At 38.9% G+C, this 23586-nt stretch overlaps 1 protein-coding gene across 1 annotated transcript in view; it reads left to right on the top strand.

Moving 5' to 3' along the window:
* Window positions 1-23586, top strand: part of LOC149209613 (beta-galactosidase) — a 357426-nt gene that overhangs the window by 212847 nt on the left and 120993 nt on the right. Inside the window, exon 8 of the mRNA XM_089396421.1 lies at window positions 13071-13204. Coding sequence (XP_089252547.1) covers window positions 13071-13204 — 134 coding nt within the window. The remainder of the gene's footprint in view (window positions 1-13070; window positions 13205-23586) is intronic.

Below are 23586 nucleotides of genomic sequence, written 5' to 3'. Positions count from 1 at the left end.
GGTGACAACGGATTTGTCCTTGGGTCTAGGAACCATATCCGAGACATCATTCTTCATAATCGACTCATATTCTTCGTTCATTACATCCTTCCAAACTTGGTGTTTGGCAGCGTCTTCAAATGTGCAAGGCTCAGATTGAACAATGGTGCTTGTTGACCTTGTCGCTTACACCTACCTACAAATCAGTGAGAAAAGCCTTCAACCCCACAAGGTGTGGTTGGTGGCAGGAAACTCAGAGAAGGGACTGTCACACTAATCTCGACTCTCTCCGTTTGAGCTATCTCCTAGGTTAGTTAAGGGGGGTGGTCCTTAATGAAAAGTTAAGTTAAAAGATGTGAGTTTTTAGGAGAGTGTTATAGTGAAAATGGATTACTTTTAAGGATTTATGGACAAATATGAAGTGAGCGACTTGAAATAACAATGCCAGTATAATATGATTAAAAACCATAAAACCAGTGCCTTATAAGGAATTTGCTCAACAATTTAAAGATATATTTGTTCAAAGTAAAATGCAATGCTCTCAAAAGAGAAAACAAAGTAACCTTGAAATGTAAGTAAGAATTGTTAGCACAAGATATGTAAGATACAAAATGCTTTTGAGATAATCAACTTTATAAATCAAAACATGTGAAACATATCTTGCCAAAACCCAAAAATTAGTAATTAACTTGGAAATGTAAAAGAAAGGAAGTGCTAAACCAAGACATCAATATGCAATTGGATTTGAAACATTAAAAGAAAACACTTGTTTGAAATGATTACAATACTTGCTTTTGGAATAGACTTTGCATATGAAAACTCAAACCATCAAGAGACAAGTAAAGTAAATGTAATGTAAAGTGCTCTTGGTTAATTTTATTAATTAGCTCTACAACATGATTACAATTTAACTCTTCAATCCTCAGACCTCACCCTCGCCCAATGATATGGATCTCACAGTGAGGAGTCAATAGAGGAGTAGAGGATCCTTAAGATGTCTATTTCAACCAACTTATGTTGGAGGTAAAATTTTAATGAGGCTTGGTTCCTTTCTACACTAAAATGCCTAGATGAAATGTAAAATGTTTTAATTCCCCAAATTAAAATAATGATACATGCAAATGCTTCAAAGATATTGATTTGCAATGCTTGAAAATGAAATAGTGTTCAACATAAGTTGCAGTTATAACTTCAATTGGAGGAATAACATTAGCTTACAAGTGTTGCATGTGTTTCATCAATGAATTAAAATGATACAAGTAATTTGCTTGAAAGTAAAATTTGTTTGAAATAGACAATGACAATAAATTGCTCCAATATTCAAGATAACAATGTAGCATAAAATTGAAGCATGTATTCAAGTGCTCATGAAACAATTTACCAAGGTAAATGGAAACGAATTAAAGTTTGTTAAGAATATAAAATGCTTGCATGAAAAGTAAAGTGTAAGCTTGTAGCTCTAAGCAACAATGAGAAAGAAAATGCAAAGCTCAAATGAAATTGTAACAAACTTTAACTAATGAAATGTGATAGTAAGGTTGTGTTAATTCCCAATTAAATCCTGCATGTAAGTGAATAAAGTATGAAAGCTTAAACCATGCAAATGTCAATCCACCCAAGAGAAACCTCCCTCTAAATGGGGAGATAGGATACCATGGGAGAAATCCCAAGCTCCCACGAGCAAGTTATATCTTTTATTAATATTACAATGAGAAGAGGGCCCTTCAAAGTTCTCATCTATACTTCAAGGAGATTCCTCACAATAATTTCTTGAAATTTGGACACTAGATCTCATTTCTTGAGAAAGTAGTGACAAGATTTCACAAAACTTATGCAAGGGAAACAAGGTGTGAGTTTCCTCCAATTGCCCACAGCTTAGAGAGGAAAATGGGCAGCCCTCTAGTGAACTTGACTTGGCCAAAATAAATCTCAAAAAGAGCGCACGACATCCTTGGAAATCGAACCCCCAACACTTGCCAAAGGTCCTGCAAACACTTGTTAGATGTTGCGGGAAGTTGCTCTTCAAAACCTGTCACACAAGAGTTAACAAAACAATCCAAACAGTGACTGCAAAATAAGTTAAGTATTGCTGGAAAAATTAGCAAGATAAAATGTATATGTACAATTATAATTTACAAAAGGTTAAGCTACAGAGTGAGAGTAAACTCTCATCTTTGCTTAGCCATCTTCAAGCTCTTAGATAGCAAATGAAAGAAATGAAGTACGATGTTTTTTTAAAAGAGATCTAAATTTAGAAGTTCTTGGCTTGTGTACAAGCTATGTGCCGAAATCTCTGCAAAACCACTTTGTAAGATAAGATTATGAAGGTTCAAAGAACAAATGAGAGTTCCTTTAAGAATGTATCAAGAGTGGGTTGGTCTCTCCAAAGACTTCCCCTCACGCTTGATTCTATAATCCCAACAAGATGTTTCCTCGAGAAAACTTCAATAAAATTTAGTTCCATATAGATTTAGCAATAAACAATGATAAGAAACTCTAAAGATTTATTTAAAACCAACTAGAGCATTCTATACCTAGAGCATACTTCTAAATCAAATGTGAATGCAAGATAGCTCTACATTAACAAATCTACAAGAGCATATGGAAGCAAATTAGTTCAAAGCATGAGTAAAAGAAATTAGAAATATGATAAAGAAAGATGCCCCATGGTATCAGATGTCTTCGGTGAAATCCATCTTGAGAACCTGCCTACTCACAAGCAAGTCCATAGGTTCCTTCTTTGATGTGCCTTGCCCAATTTTGACTATCTTGGGATTATGACTTGCCCTAATTTTAACATGTTTGTGGCTATCAGATATAACAAACCTCTTCCTTTTCCTTTTCCGACTATTGATGCGTTGAGGTTTGATCCTGCTCAAAACTGGTGGTTCATCTTTTATATCTTTTTTCTTTTTTTGCTTTTTTCTTTTCTTCTTGGTTAGTTGCGATGGTGATGATGATGCATTTATTTCCAATCCTATTGCTTTGTCTTGAAAATGCTCTGATGGAAAATTTGAAGTACCCAATATTTTTGAACTATGCCTAATCTCTTCGCTTTGAATCTGTTCTGTTAAGGGGGGAAGGAAATTTGTCAACACTGCATCACTCCCTGTCTGGCATGATCTATAAATAATCTCATTGTTGGGTTTCCTTGGATCTTCAACAAAATATCTTTTTTCTAATTCTCGATCAAGTCTCACAAAGGTATTATCGGGCATGGGGATGGTGGCATATGATAAATCCATTTGAAGGCTGCCACCTAGATCTGATGCCCATTTTCTTGATAGGAGCATTCCCCATGAATTTGGAACATCTATCACAACAATATCCATAGTCATTATTCTATCTGTGTATGCAGCTGGGGAACCATGTAAATCTTTAGTTATCCCACACACTTCAATTCTTTTAGAAACCATTGAACATATGTTGTGATAGGGCCTAGAAACCCTTAAATTCAGTTGCTCCATGACTCTCTTGGTCATGACATTTGATGAAGCCCCCGAATCAAGCATGCAGTTGTGTAAAAGACAATCATTCACTATCAAAGAAACATAAAATGGTAGGTGATCTTCATTCCCCACATAACAGTTCATACTTTTCAATACAATTTTCTCATCTTCCGGTTTGTCACTAGGCTTTTCTTCCCTTTGAGTAACTTCAGTGGCACTTAGTAACTTGGCCCTTTAAGATGGTATCTTTAAAAGTTCTGTCACTGGAATAGAAACCTTTGCATTATTCACCCAATTGCCCAAGTCAAAATTCAATTCTGAAGTAGGAGGAGAAAAATTTCTGTGATTATTCTGGTCTTGTATATCCCTTCTCTGATAAATCATCCCTTTGTGTTTTTCCATAGCAAGAATCTGTCCAAATGTAGGTTTTTCCCCAAAAATCTTAGTGACCTCGTCAAAATCTGCAATCATATTCTAAACCCCAAGATTATTAGGCATATGGTCAATCTCTTGATTTCTCTCAATGGTGTATATCTGATCCTCCATGGAGAACATATTGATTTGACCAGTTGTCCCTACATGTTCATCTCCTAACATGCCACTTTCCATGATTCTCTTCACATATGGGCATGTGGCTTCTTCATGGAACTGATTACATGGCCTACAAAAAGGGGGAATCTGATCTACCATGTTGGTGGATTCCAATGGATTTGGAGGCCTATGCTTCTGTTGAGGGCCTTTATTCTTTTGCCATCTATCATTTGGCCTAGGTTGGAATCTTTGCACTTGTGATCTCTACATGGCCACCAATCTATTTTGCATGGCTTGCATTTCTTTAATGGGATTTGCTTCCATGCTCTTGATGAGTTAAGTTAATTCTTTAATAGGATCATGTGTAGTCTCTTCCTTGGCCTTGCCTTTGGAATCATTTGATTTTGATGGCCCTCTATTGAAACCATGAATTTCATATTTTCCTGACTGCTTTCTAGCCCTTTCTATCTTCAAGGCTTTAGATTGAGCTACACTTAGATTCGTAGGCTTCTTCCTCCTCAACTCAACGGCAGTGTCAACCCCAAAAGCATCTAGATATGAGCATAAAAGAAATTCATCAGGAGGTTTAATAGTAGCAGGCATGCTTTTTACTAATTCATTGAATCTCTTGTTAAACTTCTCCATGGTCTCATTCTCATTTTTCTTCATGTTGCTAATGGCATTGATCAAATGCCTATTTTCCTTCTTCTCTCCAAACTTATCTAAAAATGCAGTTAAAATGGCTTGTAAAGAGTTATATGAGTTAGCAGGTTGCTCAGTGAGCCAATCAAGAGCCTCCTCTTCTAAAGATAAAACAAAAGCCTCATCTTCACATCCTCATAATTAGCAGTGTTACACCATTTAAAGATACAAACATTAAAGTTTTTCACATGTGATGTAGCACTAATGGCATTTTTACCTTGAAAGGAAGACAACTTTTCAATAGCCTTGTCAGGGATATTGTGAGGATAGCCATTTATGTTAGTGAAGTCACAAGGAGCAAAAAGATCATTCATGATGCTAGGCTCTACTTGTTCTTGAAAAAGCAAATGAATATCAGAAATAGCCTCTTGCCCAAGACTAGCAAGAGCTCTACTATGAGAAAGTCTATTCAACCTCTCTCTAAAAACCCTTTCAGGATCAGGAGAGGGGCTAACTAGACCACTTGAATTTCTCCTAGTAGAGACTCTTGCAAAATTTGGATTGAGTGGAGTCGCCACTTGAGCAAGAATCTAAATCTAAAGTTCAAAATGCTAAAACCAAAAGGTTAGTCGATTTTTCCCAGGTACAAGAAGACTTGTCCTTGGCAACGGCGCCAAAGATGTTGACCCTGCCGCCTACACCTACCTACAAGTCAGTGAGAAAAGCCTTCAACCCCACAAGGTGTGGTTGGTGGCAGGGAACTCAGAAAAGGTGTTGTCACACTAATCCCGACTCTCTTCGTTTGAGCTATCTCCTAGGTTAGCTAAGGAGGGTGGTCGCTAATGAAAAGTTAAGTTAAAAGATGTGAGTTTCTAGGAGAGTGTTATAGTGAAAATGGATTACTTTTAAGGATTTATGGGCAAATATGAAGTGAGCAACTTGAAATAACAATGCTAGTCTAATATGATAAAAACCATAAAACCAGTGCCTTATAAGGAATTTGCTCAAAGTAAAATGCAATGCTCTCAAAACAAAAAACAAAGTAACCCTGAAATGTAAGTAAGAATTGTTAGCACAAGATATGTAAGATACAAAATGCTTTTGAGATAATCAACTTTATAAATCAAAACATGTGAAACATATCTTGCCAAAACCCAAAAATTAGTATTTAACTTGGAAATGTAAAAGAAAGGTAGTGCTAAACCAAGACATCAATATGCAATTAGACTTGAAACATGAAAAGAAAACACTTGTTTGAAATGATTACAATACTTGCTTTTGGAATAGACTTTGCATATGAAAACTCAAACCATCAAGAGACAAGTAAAGTAAATCTAATGTAAAGTGCTCTTGGTTAATTTTATTAATTAGCTCTACAACAAGATTACAATTTAACTCTTCAATCCTCAGACCTCACCCTCGCCCAATGATACGGATCTCACAGTGATGAGTCAATAGAGGAGTAGAGGATCCATAAGATGTCTACTTCCACCAACTTATGTTGGAGGTAAAATTTTAATGAGGCTTGGGGCTTTCCTACACTAAAATGCCTAGATGAAATGCAAAGTGTGTTAATTCCCCAAATTAAAATAATGATACATACAAATGCTTCAAAGATATTGATTTGCAATGCTTGAAAATGAAATAGTGTTCAACATAAGTTGCAATTATAACTTCAATTGGAGAAATAAAATTAGCTTACAAGTGTTGCATGTGTTTCATCAATGAATTAAAATGATGCAAGTAATTTGCTCCAATATTCAAGATAACAATGTAGCATAAAATTGAAGTATGTATTCAAGTGCTCATGAAACAATTTACCAAGGTGAATGGAAACGAATTAAAGTTTGTTAAGAATATAAAATGCCTGCATGAAAAGTAAAGTGTAAGCTTGTAGCTCCAAACAACAATGAGAAAGAAAATGCAAAGCTCAAATGAAATTGTAACAAACTTTAACTTAATGAAATGTGATAGTGAGGGTGTGTCAATTCTCAATTAAAGCATGCAAGTGAATGAAGTATGAAAGCTTAAACCATGCAAATGTCAATCCACCCAAGAGAAGCCTCCCTCTAAATGGGGAGATAGGATACCATGGGAGAAATCCCAAGCTCTCACAAGCAAGTTAGATAATTTATTGATATTACAATGAGAAGAGGGCCCCTCAAAGTTCTCAACTATACTTCAAGGAGATTCCTTACAATAATTGTTTGAAACTTGGACACTAGACCTCCTTTCTTGAGAAAGTAGTGACAAGATCTCACAAAACTTATGCAAGGGAAACAAGGTGTGAGTTTCCTCCAAATGCCCACAGCTTAGAGAGGAACATGGGCAGCCCTCTAGTGAACTCGACTTGGCAAAAATAAGCCTCAAAAAGAGCTCATGATATCTTTGGAAATCGAACCCCCAACACTTGCCAAAGGTCCTGCAAACACTTGTTAGATGTTGCGGGAAGTTGCTCTTCAAAACTTGTCACACAAGAGTTAGCAAAACAATCCAAACAATGACTGCAAAATAAGTTAAGTATTAATGGACAAATCAGCGAGATAAAATGTATATGTACAATTATAATTTACAAAAGGCTAAGCTACAGAGTGAGTAAACTCTCATCTTTTCTTAGCCATCTTCAAGCTCTTAGATAGCAAATGAAAGAAATGAAGTACAATGTTTTTTTAAAAGAGATCTGAATTAAGATGTTCTCGGCTTGTTTACAAGCTATGTGCCAAAATCTTTGCAAAACCACTTTGTAAGATACGACTATGAAGGTTCAAAGAACAAATGAGAGCTCCTTTAAGAATGTATCAAGAGTGGGTTGGTCACTCCAAAGACTTTCCCTCACTCTTGATTCTGTAATCCCAACAAGATGTTCCCTCTACAAAACTTCAATAAAAAATTAGTTCCATATAGATTTAGCAATAAACAATGATAAGAAACTCTAGAGATTTATTTAAAACCAACTAGTGCATTCTATACCTAGAGCATACTTCTAAATCAAATGTCAATGCAAGATAGCTCTACATTAACAAATCTACAAGAGCATATGGAAGCAAGTTAGATCAAAGCATGAGTAAAAGGAATTATACCAATGCTCAACAATTCATCACACTCAAAAAAGAGGAACACCTGATGAATGAAACCCCAAAGTCTTTATTGATATTTCCGAAAGTGTACAAGGCAACAAAGCTTCTGCAAGCACAATAGCTAGTAACAATATTATTCAATGTGAGAGCCCATGGCTCTATTATATAGAGAGTTGGGAGCAAATCCCAATGAAGAATGATAATGACAAATGGCATTGGAGCCAATCCCAATGTAGAAGTGATTAAACAAATGGCATGAAGGGACAATCCTAAAGAGAAATTCAAATTTGTTGAATGGAGCTCCAATGCCAAGTGTAAAAATCGAATTCTGGCAAGTGGACATCATTTTCTTCTTCCCTTATGTGCCAAATTCGAATTTTATGGTGGAATGACAAGTGTATATGGGTGGTAACCCATGTGGGGACAGTTTCTCACAAAAATCTCCACCAAATACTCTCCAAAATCCTCCCAAGTGTGCATTAACTTCACAAATTCGAATTTCCAAGTAGCTTTTTCATTTAATTCCAGAAATTCAATATTATTTGAGCACATGTCCTGTCCTTGATATTAGGAGTCCACATTACCTTGAGACTTCACTTTAACTCCCCCATAATTTTCCACTTCATTTCCACAACATTTAGCATGTGTGGATATTTATTTTTCTTCATTTATTTAATTTCTGGCTTAATTAATTGCCAGATTTCCCACTAAACTTAGGAAAAGTGGGTTTTGAGAGTCCAAAACACATTATTAACCCCTCAAAGTGTGTCATAGTAGAAATTTGAGGGTGAGAGGTGTAATTTTGATTACTCATACCCCATACAACTTCTCTAGACTACACTTATTACAATTTAAATACAATTTTATTTGCAATTTTTGATTTGCGGGAAATCTAAAAAATTAAAAAATGACTACCTAGACCTAACCAAATTCCACGAATTTTTTTGTGTGATCTAGTATGGTAATATATATCAACTCTAAACTCTAAGATGTGTTAGGGGCTCAACCTTCAAACTGTCAATCCAGCTTTGGGGTAAAACGTGAGTAAAAAAACCTAGAAAATTATCTGCCTTTGAAAAAGAAGGGATAATTAACTAGATAAAAAAAACATTCAAAGTTGTACTCGTTTGTTGATCGAGTCCCAACATCCTAGGCCTGTTACAGACTCAAAAATTATCATTACTAGTATCACTTATTACAATTCCCCATAGGGTGTGGAATTTAGGTACAAGAAAGATGATGAGAAGATAGAAGTAGAGTTAAAAAAACTCTATTGACTGATGATATCTGATGGTACAAGTGTCCTCTGGAGCATCCTTGGGCATGGAGTCTTCATGTAATCATCAGGTACTACTTCAGTGGTCAACAGTGCTCATTGCAGTTAAGTAACCTTGGTATCTATTCGGCTTCTTGCTTTCATGAAATATCCTCCTAAATGCAACATGTCTCTCGACATCTTCGATAGTCTCCCTAAGCCATGAGGGTCTCTTTTTTGAGGAGGAGGGCTCATGCAGGGGTGGATCAATGGGATCCATTGGTCCTTCAGTGTCTGGCATCGACTCATCCTGCGGTTCTCCCTACTTTCCTGAATCAACTTCTTTGTCCTTTCTTGGAAGAGGAAGGTTACTAATCTTCCCAAGGGTAGCATCGCGAAGGTGACATCATGACTTATCTCCACTTCTCTTTGACCAGGCACATAGATTCTATATGCCTTAGAAGTTTCACTGTAGCCCACAAATATTCCTTTTTTCCTAGAAGCATCCAATTTGCTTCTCTTTTCTTACGGCACTTGAAAATATACAGGACTACCAAAAATTCTAAAGTGAGAAACATTAGTTTTCTTACGGGGGAAAACTTCTTCGGGAGTTTTGGAGTCCAATGCTTGATGAGGGCATCTATTTTGAACATACATGACAGTGTTTGTAGCTTTGGCCCATAAGAGATTCAGAAGGCTTTGATCATGAAGCATGGCACGAGTGGCTTCTACGATAGAACGGTTCTTCCTTTCAGTAACACCATTTTGCTCAGGAGTATATGCGGTAGAAGTCTCGCTCTTAATGTCAGCGTCTCAACAATAATTTTTGAACTCATTTGATTCATATTCGGTTCCATTATTGGTCCTTAATATTTTGATCTTCATCCCGGTTTGATTTTTGACCAAAGCTTTGAAAGAATGCAACCATGAGAATACTTCGTCATTCTTCTTCAAGAAATATATCCAAGTCTGGCAAGAGAAATCATCCATAAAGATAGCATAATATAAATATCCTCCTAATGAGTTCAGGGGCATTGCACCAGATAGATCAGAATGAACCAATTGCAATTTGTCAATAGTCTTGCTATCACTTGAGGGGAATGGTCCCCGTGTATTCTTTCCTTCGGCACACCCTTAACAAACACCTTCTTGTTCTACTTTAAATTCAGGCATACCTGTCACTGTCTTTCTCACATTGGGCAGAGCCTTATAATGTAGATGAACAAACCTCCGGTGCCATAATTCGGATTGAAGTGATGTGTCGCAAGACATAGCTCCCAATGGACTTCCTCCAACTTGATATAGGGTATCAACCTTGAATCCAAGTGTAAATGCATCTTTGAAATTTTTATTCGAAACACGTACCTTTCCATCAATGAATGCCACCTTGAATCCTTTGTCCTCCATCGCCGAGATAGATACCAGGTTCTTCTTTAGATCTGGTACATATAATATTTCTTGTAGATGAATGGTGTTACCTTGATTCAATTGAAGAGTAATATTCCCAACTCCCTTTACGGGAAAGGTGGCATTGTCTCCAAGGATAATTTCCAAATTTGTATCCCTTTCAATCAGATTTGAAAGAGCTTCCTTATATCTAGTGGAGTGCCTTGAGGCACCACTATCAATCAACCAGTTTCCCAGAGTGTCTGGAGGAGATGCAGTAGAGAGGGCAGATATAAGATAAAATTCTTTTTTCTTGTTATCAACAACATTAGATTCATCATACCTGGTGTTTCTTGATCTCTTGGGAGGGCGACCATTTCCTTGATGAGGAGCGGGAGCATTCCTTTTTCCTTGGTTGTTGAATCTGCCATTCCTTTAATTGTTGTTGCCCCTAAAATTGTGGTTGTCATCATCATGAGGTGTATCCCTTCTATTAGGACACTCCCTAGCATAGTGACCAAACTTGTTGCAAATGAAGCATCTTCCCTTCCTTCCATTTTTGAAACCCGACATTCCTTGACATTGCTTCTTTGAACCTACATTGCTCTTCTTTTTAGCATGAGCGGAGAATGCAATAGGATCATTCCTATTTGAAGGCATATCTAGTTCCATCATCCTTGTTTCTTCTTGAGAACATTTAGTTAGCAATTCTTCAAAACCTAGAACCCTGTCGTTATTGAGAATAGTAGTGTTGAACACATGCCATTCGGGAGGAAGACCTCCAAGGGCAATGAGAGTGAGCTCCTTGTTAGCAATAGCTTCACCAATCGAAAGAAGATCATTTTTGATCTTGGTGATCCTCATGAAGTAGGATTGAATATCCTTATCTTTTCCTTTCTTTATATCCTTTAGCTTGTTCTTGAGGAAAATAATTTGATTTGCATTGCTAGATTTGAACATGCCAACCAACCTGTCATATATCTCTTTTGATGTATTCAAATCGGAGATGTAAGCAACTGAGTGCTTATGAATAGAATCCCTGATGATCTTCCTGGCTTTGACTTCACCCTTCTTGTACTTTGTCTTAGCAGCAGTCGATGCATTTGAAGGAGGTTCCAAAATCTTTCCCTACACATAATCCGTGAGATCTTGCTCTTCTAAAGTTAAATCAAGAGACATCTTCCATGCATGATAATCAGACTTATCATGAAGTTTATTATCAGACTTGAAGTAGGATGTGGAGGCCATTCAGACTTGTTCTTGATCAGTGATTGCTCGTCTTAGTGATTTCTCTTCACTCTTGCTTGGGCTTTGTCTTCACCTCAACTCTGATACCATGTTAATTTTAAGATAACAATGGTATGTTCTATGCTTAGAGCAATTTTACTTCAATTTTCTTTATTAGCCCAATATCCTATCCAATATAGAAATGACATCAACATGATAGTAAAATGCAGATAGAACATAAACAATAACAGTAGAAGACAAGCCAACACAATAGGACACGAGATATGGCACCAGCCTAGGACAAATCCTAATGTGGGGGAACCCTTGATCAATTCTTCTTATAATTCTTCAAAAATTCAGCAAAGAGAGAGTGCAATTTACAATATTCACTTGCCCAAACTGATCAGTCAAAACAACAGAAACATAAAGCCCTAAACAGAAAGTCAATGCTGGTCAAGAGGGCTGAAATTGACCTCCAAAACAGCTCGGTCAACCTTGGTCAACTCGGCCTCCAACAGCAAGATAATGCAGTCCAAACAGTCCGAAAATAACCAATTAAATCTGGTCAACAAAAGTCAATGCAACAATCTGAAGTAGGGAAGTCAACACTGGGGTCAAACTGCCTTGATTTTTGTGCCCAGAACAGTGGCTTGCCCAAACAGAAGTCTCCCTCACAAAACCAAAGTCAAACAGGGTCAACGCTGGTCGAAGTCAACCTCCTGAAATTTCGGTCAAATCTGTTCAACGCAACAGCTACTAAAGATAGTCTTCCTTTCGCATGTGTGGAGAGAGAGAGGCCCAGAAATCCGTACCCTATCAAGATGAGAGAGAGAAAGATGAATGAGGTGGGATGCCAAAATGAGGAGGCACCTTGTATTTATATGCAATGTTGAAGATGAATAGACATGACTGTTGGGCTTCTGAGCCTACATGAGTTTGCTGGCTGACCTTGACAATTTGTCCATAGTCAAAATAAATTCATAATTCGATTTGTACATGTCAAATGGGATGATCTTTAGATCCATCCTACACCTCTCGGAGAGAGGAATCCAATAAAAATATCAGTTGCCTCATATGAGCTGTCCAAGGTGAAGTTTGGCCCTAGTTGCCAAAATTAATAGTAAGGTGTAGGCTTCCCAAGATGTCTTTCTGAGTTGAGAAGACGTGATAGTTATGTGCATTGTTTATTGGCCAATTAACCATGGGCTAAATTATGGTGGTCCATTTGAATGCTTTCAAATGTTTTTCTAAATCATTTTTAGATTAGGATTTCTTTTTCATTTTGTAGAACAACTATTTTGGGGGTTTTGTGTGCTTTCTGTCATGCATCATATCTGCATCTCTGTCACATGAATCTTTCAAATGATACAGGCTATAGTTACACATTGAAGTTTATTGTTGATTTTGATGGTGGATTGTTTTAGAGTAGAAATATATAAAATTTGTAGTTAGAATCAATGGAGCTTTGAAGTTGACTATGGGACATAAGAAGTGTGAGTAATTTAACTTGGTTGTGATGGTCAGTTGGAGGAGAGAAACAGATGGATTCAATTTGTGATTTGAGAAATTGGAGCTTTGCAGTTGACTATGGAACTGGAAGGAAGGGGCCACTGAATCCATCCTTTAACTTTGGTCTGGAATATTGCAATAACTCAAAGGTTTGACTTTTTGTTTTCTCTTTTGAGATCTGTAGGTACCGTGTGGGATTTGTATCTGCTAATTTGGCTGGAAATTGCAGACATGCATGTCTGTAATATTATACTGTCATTTTTGAAATTTTCAATGCATGGTTCTTACTGTTTATATCAAAATTATCTAGAATCTACGCTGCAATATGGATGAAGGAAAGTGATGATAGTGTAAATGCAAAGTGATTTGTCTTGTAACTGCAAGGAGAATATCTTTATAAATGTGCCTTGCTAAGAGGATTAATTTTTTCTAATCAGATAAAGCTATATCTAGAGAGTTTAAGATGTTAACTTTGTAACCGTATACTTGGTCATTTAGCCAAATTGCAGTACTCCTGAGCTCATTAAATCATTATGCACTTGATTTTGTGCCTTTTAAAGGGATTTCATTTAACTTTGTAACAATGATCACATGTGAGAGGACAAAAGAATTTAATTCTGTTGGACTTTTGACGATATACATGAGAGATGAAAAAGTCATCATATACAATGTGGGAGATAGCCTTATTCATGAGATGATTTATAATACCCACCTTTTAACTATTTTTAACTAATGACTCTTGTTACTTCATTTTATTTTTTTTAAAGTCACTTTAACATGTGATTTTATTACATGAAACTATAGTATTTGCGTTTCAATATTCCAACACTTCCCATTAACACAATAATACTAGTTTTAACTATTCCTCCGCTTACATCCGAAACTTATATAGATTATTGCAAAGATTACATGAAAAATTTATTTGCTTCTAGCTTCTCATATTTACATATCTTGAGACCTTTGTTGGTTCTCCATTGAATTGTTGTTTTGTTAAAATTGGCAACTAGGGCCAAACTCCATGAGGGTCATCTTATTTATGGCAGCTGATATTTTTCTTGGATTCCTCTCGTTGAGAGGTGTAGGATTGATCTAAAGATCATCCGATTTTGACATGTATTCATGGAGATATGAATTTATTTGTGTTATGTGACAATTCGTCAAGGTTGGCCAGCAACCAAATTGCCCCCACCTGTCCTCAATGTTTTACTATAAATAGAGGTGGCCTTCAAGTCATTTTCACACACACTCTTGTGATCTCTCTTCATTTCTGTTTTGGGTTTTGATGAAGGAGAGATCTAGAGGGAGTGCCCTAGGCTCTATGCTGCCCTAATGGAGAAGTTCTAACGCTGCCCTAATGAAGCCCTAACGCTGCCCTAATGGAGAAGTTCTAACACTGCCCTAATGAAGCCCTAATGCTGCCCTAATGAAGAAGCCCTAACGCTGCCCTAGCAGTCATGAAAGAAATACCTCAACGCAGTCATGGAGGAGGCTTCTATAAGTGCAGCAAGGAGAAGTTCTAACACTGTCAATTTGCCCTAAATGCAGAGATCCTTATGTGACCTAAACACTATCTTGGAGGAGTCATAGAAGACATCTAGGATGTAGTCAAGGAGAGTATCTTCGCAGCAAGATCTGGCCTTCTATATGCTACTCAAAGCCACAGTCAATGAGGGTTTATACACTGTCATGAGCTGGTGTTCTAGCGTGCCCTAGACACAGTCAAGGAAGAGATTTATATGTTGTCCAAGGAAGGGATCTAATCTGCAGTCTAAACACAGTCAAGAGGCACTCATACGCAACCTAATCTAGGAGCCCTAATCCGCAGTTTGATGAGGCTCCTATCTGCCCTAGCCGCAGTCCAATAAGGAGGTTCCATCCTTTACCAATCAAGGAGTTTAAGCTGCATTTAGGTGTGCCCTCTTCCGCTGTCAAAGTAGGGCTAGTGCTGCCCTTGTCCCAGTCCTAAAGGAGGACATCTTGGCTGCAACAAATAAAGGAGGAAAGCCTTAATTGAAGGAGCCCTTATCTATGTATGAAAGGACCCTTAGATGCTACAACTAAACTGCAGCAAGGGTAATTACATTACAGCAGAGGATCTGTGATATTGTCACATTGCTGTAGGTGGCAGCATAACTGTTTGGGCATGTTAGTATTGTTCCTGAGGTCGATTTAAAGAGAAGAAGAATCTGCAGTAAGGAGGTGCTTGTGACTGTTGTTTGTAGGCTGATTGGGTCACTGTGTGAAGGGACAAGCACAATGAATATGCTGCCTGAAGACTGTGTGTTAGGTCGCAGGCCATAACATCACAGTCAATTTCGTATGGATATTTGAAGGCTCAAATCATTAGCATTATAAAACTGCTGAGATCTCAAACTATTAGAGGGTTGTATGATGCTGCTGCAACATGAGGTTGACAGAACTATTGTCATAGTGATGGATGCAGCATGGTTGGATACACGATGGATGCAGCATGGTTGCAACATGGATGGATGCAGCATGGTGATGGAATCACCTTGGAGAATCAGTTGAAGAATGAGATCTGATAAGTGTGCCTTCACTTGAGTTCAGATCTGCAGTCCTTGTCATCAGAACTATTGTATCATCTTCATGGTGAAGATCTCAGATGTCTGATCTTCTATCTTGTCAAATCAAAGTGTTGACTTTTGATATATATGTACTATCTCTGTCTCTCTCTCTGCTGAACTATTGAACAATATAAGAAGATTTGATCAAGGGTTTCCCCACATTGGGGTTTCTCCCTCGCTGGCGCCACATCTTGTGTTCTTTTGTCTTGGCTTGTTTTCTGATGTTTATGTTTATGTTCTATCTGCACTTTACTATCATGCTAATGTGATTGCTAATGTGGAATTGATACTGAGCTAAATGAAAAATTGAAGTAAAATGCTTTAAGCATAGAACATACCTAAAATTAACATGGTCTCGGAGTTGAGGTGAAGACAAAGCCCAATCAAGAGTGAAAGAGAAATCACCGAAGTCAATTGGAAAGGACAAAAGGCTCAATGGGTTCCTCATCCCTCTTCAAATTCACCAAGGGTGAAGTCGAAACAAAGAAGAGTATTAGAGTGGCGTAGAGGAAGCATCTGGTGGCCTACCTAAAGATCACTTCAATGGGAAGCCCAGATCCAAGGATGGAAGGAAAGACAGATGCCTTGCTTGCAATAAGTTTGGCCATTATGCGAGGAAGTGTCCAACTAGAAGGGACACATCACTTGATGATGATAACAATCATTCCAGGGGCATCTTCAATAATTGAAGAAATGACAGGTACAATGGCAAAGGAAAAAGGAATGCAGGTCATCAAGGAAATGGCTGACTCTTCAAGAAAGAAAGGAACTCCAGGTATGAAGAATCAAATGTTGTTTCTGATAAGCAAAAGGAGCATTAACTTATATTAGCCCCCCCTCCACTACTTCTCTCTGGACTCTTTGGGAATCTGGCTTATTGATAGTTATGTGTCAAGGCATTTCATCGGATACAAGGAAGCTCTCTCTAATTTGATAGAGATGGAAACAATTTGTGGAGATTATTCTTGGAGACAATGCCACCTATCCCAGAAAGGGTGTAGGGAATGCTACCCTTCAATTGAATGAGGGTAGTACGATTCATTTACAATAAGTCCTTTATGTACTTGATCTAAAAAAGAACCTGGTGTCCATTTCGGCAATGGAAGTCAAAGGTTTCAAGGTGGCATTCATCAATGGAAAGGTACGTGTTTGAAAAAGGAATTTTCAAGATCCTTTTACTCCTGGGTTCAGGGTTGGAAATTTGTATCAAGTTGCAAAAAGTCCATTGGGGACCATGTCGTGTGACACATCTCTTCTATGGCACTGGAGGTCTGCCCATCTTCATTATGGGGCCCTACCCGTCAGATGGTGACAGGGATGCCTGAATTCAAAGAAGAGCATGAAGGTACATATCCAAGATGTACTGAAGGAAATCTTATAAAGGGACCATTCCCCTCATGTAATAGCAAGACCTTAGATGTGGAACAACCCGAGGGGTTTGAGATTCATGATCGGGAATCTCATGTATGCAGGTTGAAGAAAACTCTCTATAGTTTGAAGCAAGCACCCTAGGCTTGGTATGAGAGGATTGATAGCTATCCGATGAAGCTGAGATTCACTAGGAGTGAACCTGATCCAAACCATTGCTTTAAGGTTATGGATGATAGACCTCTCATACTGGTACCTTATGAGGACGACCTCTTTTTGACAGGTGTAGGCCTTCTCATTTGCAAAAGTAAGAGGGAGTTGGATTCCAGATTTGGAATGGTGAACTGCAAGCCCGTGACTACCTCGATGAAGCCTAACTTTAAGAAGTTATGCGGTAGTGATGCCGGACCTGATTTGGGAAATGCCTCTAAGTTTCATAAACTCATACTAGCATTGATGTTCTTGGTGAACTCCCGTCCGGATATATGTTTTGCAGTTAACATGTTGAGTTTATATATGGGTGAGCCTCACTAGATTGGTGCCAAGAATCATTTAAGATATCTTCAGGGCACAATCTCTCATGGATTGAGATACACTGTGGAGCTGTGAGGCTGCATGGTTATTCTGATGTTGATTAGGTAGGCAGTATTGAGGATCGCAAGAGCATTTCTGGGTGCTGGTTATCTTTGGGTTTTGCTTTGATATCGTGGATGAGCACGAAGCAGAAGTCAGTTGCTTTGAGCACTGATGAGGCTGGATACATAGCTGTGAGTATGGCCTCCTGTGATGCTGTCTGCTTGAGGAAGTTCTTCAATGGGCTATTTAGACACGTGTTGGATACCATCGTGATCTTCTGTGACAACCAGAGGGGGATTCGATTGTTGAAGAATCCCGTGTTTTATGATCGCTCCAAGCATACAGAGATCAGGTACCATTTTATCTGGGATATGGTACAATGGGGAGCAAGAAGGCTCCATTATTCTAGAACTGATGTGCAGGTCGCCGATATTCAGACGAAGCCTCTGGGAAAGGTCAAATTCTTGACTTTCCGAGAACGACTAGGAGTCGTGGAGAGACTGTCTAGTATAATATGGACATTGAGCTCTGGGAGCTCTGGGGGGCTTGGGGGTACTTCTTGGAGCGATGAGAAACCATAGGGTGAATGGTTCAGCCTTCCCCTAGTGGCCTACTAGGTAGGCAGGATGAGTGGTTCATCCTTCTCCTGTCGGGATACAATCATAGGGTGAGTGGTTCAACCTTCCCCTAGTGATTTGTTGTGTACAGGCTGAGTGGTTCAACCTTCCCCTAGGATACCCCCTAGCCACATGTAGGCAAGATGAGGGGTTCATCCTTCTCTTGCTGAGACATCCTACCCATGCAGTCTGGGACTCATGGGAATTACCTCTCATATGGCCAATGAGTAGGGAAATGAGGATAGGGACCATAGTAGTATTGATGGATGCATCGTGTAACTACTGTACTCCCTATGCTAGGATGATATTGATCTGAGATCAATTGGAACTGACTCAGGTCAGTAAGAGTGATATAACTCACTCTCTTTTAGAACTGATTTCGGATCAGTAAGAGTGGTATGATACACTCTCTTTATTTGGAACTGATTTCATATCAGTAAGAGTGGTATGACACACTCTCTTTATTGGAATTGACTTCGGGTCAGTAAGAGTGGTATAAGACACTCTCTTTTATATGGGGCTGACTTTGGGTTAGTAGAGGATGGTATGATACATTCTCGATCACTTCTTCTTCTTCATAGTTCAACAGAGTAGAGCAGTGCAGGGCACTGATAGCTGAGATAGTACGGACTGGTAGATGGATTAGCAGATGGAATTCTGCCTAGTTGAGAGGGACTATTAAAATTGTCAACTAGGGCCAAACTCCATGAGGCTCTTCTTATTTATGGCAACTAATATTTTTCTTGGATTCCTCTCGTCGAGAGGTGTAGGATTGATCTAAAGATCATCCGATTCCGACATGTATTCATGGAGATATGAATTTATTTGTGTTATGTGACAATTCGTCAAGGTCGGCCAACAACCAAATTGCCCCCACCTGTCCTCAACGTTTTACTATAAATAGAGGTGGCCTTCAAGTCATTTTCACACACACTCTTGTGATCTCTCTTCATTTCTGTTTTGGGTTTTGATGAAGGAGAGATCTAGAGGGAGTGCCCTAGGCTCTACGTTGCCCTAATGGAGAAGTTCTAACACTGCCCTAATGAAGCCCTAACACTGCCCTAATGAAGAAGCCCTAATGCTGCCCTAGCAGTCATGAAAGAAAGACCTCAACGCAGTCATGGAGGAGGCTTCTATAAGTGCAACAAGGAGAAGTTCTAACGCTATCAATTTGCCCTAAACGCAGAGATCCTTATGTGACCTAAACGCTGTCTTGGAGGAGTCATAGAAGACATCTAGGACGCAGTCAAGGAGAGTATCTTCGCAACAAGATATGGCCTTCTATATGCTACTCAAAGCCGCAGTCAATGAGGGTTTATACACTGTCATGAGCTGGTGTTCTAGCATGCCCTAGACGTAGTCAAGGAAGAGATTTATATGTTGTCCAAGGAAGGGATCTAATCCACAGTCTAAACGCAGTCAAGAGGCACTCATACACAGCCTAATCTAGGAGCCCTAATCCGCAGTTTGATGAGGCTCCTATCTGCCCTAGCCGCAGTCCAATAAGGAGGTTCCATCCTTTACCAATCAAGGAGTTTAAGCTGCATTCAGGTGTGCCCTCTTCCACTGTCAAAGTAGGGCTAGTGTTGCCCTTGTCCCAGTCCTAAAGGAGGACATCTTGGCTGCAACAAATAAAGGAGGAAAGCCTTAATTGAAGGAGCCCTTATCTATGTATGAAAGGACCCTTAGATGCTACAACTAAACTGCAACAAGGGTAATTACATTACAACAGAGGATCTGTGATATTGTCACATTGTTGTAGGTGGCAGCATAACTGTTTGGGCATGTTAGTATTGTTCCTGAGGTCGATTTAAAGAGAAGAAGAATCTGTAGTAAGGAGGTGCTTATGACTGCTGTTTGTAGGTTGACTGGGTCATTGTGTGAAGGGACAAGCACAATGAATACGCTACCTGAACACTGTGTGTTAGGCCGCAGGCCATAACATCACAATCAATTTCGTATGGATATTTGAAGGCTCAAATCATTAGCATTATAAAACTGCTGAGATCTCAAACTATTAGAGGGGTGTATGATGCTGCTGCAACATGAGGTTGACAAAACTATTGTCATAGTGATGGATGCGGCATGGTTGGATGCAGCATGGTTGCAACATGGATGGATGCAACATTGCGTTGGATGCAGCATGGTGATGGAATCACCTTGGAAAATCAGTTGAAGAATGGGATCTAATAAGTGTGCCTTCACTTGAGTTCAGATTTGCAGTCCTTGTCATCAGAACTATTGTATCATCTTCATGGTGAAAATCTCAGATCTCTGATCTTCTATCTTGTCAAATCAAAGTGTTGACTTCTGATATATATGTACTATCTCTCTCTCTCCCTCTGTTGAACTATTGAACAATATAAGATGATTTGATCAAGGGTTTCCCCACATTGGGGTTTGTCCCTGGCTGGCGCCACATCTTGTGTCCTCTTGTCTTGGCTTGTTTTCTAATGTTTATGTTTATGTTCTATCTGCACTTTACTATCACGCTGATGTGATTGCTAATCTGGAATTGATATTGAGCTAAATGAAAAATTGAAGTAAAATGCTCTAAGCATAGAACATACCTAAAATTAACATGTTCCTCCTACTTGAAGGAGAAATTCAACAACCACCTAAGAAATGATCTTCTCATCTCCTCTTTTGTCAATCAAAAATCCACCTAAGCAACCCTGTTGGCATCTCTTCTTACTGACGCAGGGATTGACTTGTTTTCCACCCAAAGTGGGTGACACCATGGGAATTTTTTTTCTCCCATGATCTTTTTGTTATGAATATAATTCATAACAAATAGAATAAAATAAATATAAATATAAATAATAAATGATCAAATGATGTTTACTTCAAATAGTCATTAGCTAAGTGAAAATGTATCTCTAAAAGACATGCTTTGTCACAAAAGGGACACCTACTTAGGTATATATGCGGGTCCTCATTGTAACATTCATCAAATATTATTACAAATAGCTTTGGTGTATTTTTACATTAAAGTCAAAAAGCTATAAGTTTTGTTGCTTCACTAGTATCGGAGGCATGCGGGACTTTGAGCATTTTTTGCCGCAAAATATAACCATGCGAGTCTTTGAACATTGCTCGCCGCACAATTTGGCATTACGTTCACGTCTTGAATTCATGGAGCAGTTTTGTAAAATTCAAGAAGCATTTCAGTGTTTAGAAAAATCACTTGCAGAAGTTAAAGCATGTCGAAAGGAAATTGATAATAAGGGAGATGATAACGATAGTGAAGAAACGAAACAAGGTGAAGCAAGAGAAGAAGATTTTGATCATGAACATGAAGATGTGATAGATAATGATGAATATGAAAAGTATATCTATCAAGATGAGGATCTAGATGAAGATGATGTGGATGAGGGCTATCTTGAGAAACTAGAAGATGAACAATATCATAACAATGAGGAAGATGACATATTTGAAAAAGAAAAAGTGGATTATGGGAAAGAGGTTTGTCCATCAACTGAAAGCACAAGGGAAACGCCCTTGAGTTTTTACTAGACTCATTAGGCTTATCAAATTCGAATAATGTTATGCTGTTGTATATCAGAGATAATGGGACGAATGAAGAGGAGGGTTTTGGCGGCTTTAGTACTACAAAGAAAATGAATGTGTCGGAGGAAGACACAGGCAGGGAGCTCCGGAACATTGCTTGGGACACTAGGTGGTGTGATATAATGGCATTCATTTTAGCATATCGACACCAACTATCTATATTTACTGCATCTTCCTTGATGCATGGCATGTCATTTACATATAGCAGATCATTTTCTTTTGCCAGTTATATTTTTCTGTAACTGCATTGCCGGGAGGGCATCCAGAAGTTGTATTCAGAATACTATTGCATAATAATAAAAACCCTCAGATCTGCTGCACCTATTTTCCCAGATTAGTTTTTTCCAGTGATGTTTGTCCAAAAACAACTGTGTCATTTGTGTGTATCTTTCTCTATTGTTTAGTTTCTTGTTTCGACATATAATTTAATTGGTGTAGGCTGCAGTGTATGTATTTCGATATTTTCTGTAGGAAACTGCAATTAACTTGTTAATGTAAATCTAACAAGTAGGAGAAATATCATTAGTGCTGCAGTAGGAATTCCCGGGTTTAAGGAATTTTCACATGGTATCAGAGCAAGTGCAGGGGAAGCAAGAAGAACAGTGCCAGAGAGCCCAATGCTGCGCAGAAAAGGAGGTTGAAAAAGCTGCAGGAGGCAGTAGCTCGAATCACCAGAGGGGTTTGCCAGGAGGGTTGAATCTTCGAGGTAGCCTCTCTCTGAGTTAGTCGATAGAGAGGAAGGGCTTCTAGATCGAAATTTTTCCATGACAAAGGGAGCAACACTGAAGCCTCAGTGTGAGGAAGAGCTCGTGGGACGCCGTTTTTCTGCAGGCCGTTTTGCTGGGCAGAAAGACTTCAGAAGGGAAGAAAAGCACAGTGAGGGAACTTTTCCTCAGTAGAATTCTCGCCAAGAAGTCTGTTTTCTTATTGGATAAGCAGCAACAGTAAGAGCAGAGAGGAGTAGTTCGGCAATTTTTTGTGGCAGAGATGGTAACCAATGGTTTGAGGGATTAGGATAGATTGGACTGGGTATCCAACTATGTCATTTGGAAGGCGAGAATGTCATTCCTTCTAGATGAGCATGCTCTCAAGACATATGTCAACAGCGTGGTGGCTGTGCCTGCAGATCAAGATCTGTTGAAGAAGTACATGGCAGAAATGGCGAAGGTAAAGAGAATGATCCTCGATAGAGTGAAGGATCATGTCATTTGTCACATCACTAGCAGAGGGACTACTAAGGAGATGTGGGATGCATTGTCTACACTGTATCAGGGAACTTTCGAGCAGCGGAAGATGTACTTAAAGCAGAAATTGAGATCTGCTTAGATGCAAAAGGGGGAGCGCATAGATCCGTTCCTCACGAAGCTGCAGGAGACTCGAGATGAGTTATCAGCTGTGGGGGCTACACCTCAAGATTCCGAGTTAGTTAGATTGGCCCTCAACTCAGTCTCAGATGAGTGGCAAGTTTTTGTCTAGAGTATCCAGGGCAGGGCAACCTTGCCGAATTGGGATGAGATGTGGGAAGCTCTCAAGCAAGAGGAGTTGAGGAGAGACTTGGTCAAGTGTAAGCTTGACGGAAGCAACAACAGTGGGTCGAAGCCCAAGGAGGAGGATGAGAATGCAACATTTGCATCGAAGGGGTAACAAGAGCAGTGGAGGCGTTAGAAGGACGTCTTGAAGATAAAGTGCTTCAGGTGTGGTGAGATGGGTCACTATGCAACACAGTGCCCTCTCGAAAAGAAGGACAAAGATGAGAAGCGCAATCCGAAGGCTGCACCCGTGAAGATCGAGAAGGGGGAGTTCGCCATGACAGTC

This window comes from Pinus tabuliformis, chromosome 1_2 (genome assembly GCF_031772625.1).
Source record: "Pinus tabuliformis cultivar Carrire ecotype Pingquan chromosome 1_2, CPIR1, whole genome shotgun sequence".
Classification (NCBI taxonomy): Eukaryota; Viridiplantae; Streptophyta; class Pinopsida; order Pinales; family Pinaceae; genus Pinus; species Pinus tabuliformis.
This window is presented reverse-complemented; position numbering and strand designations above follow the sequence as displayed.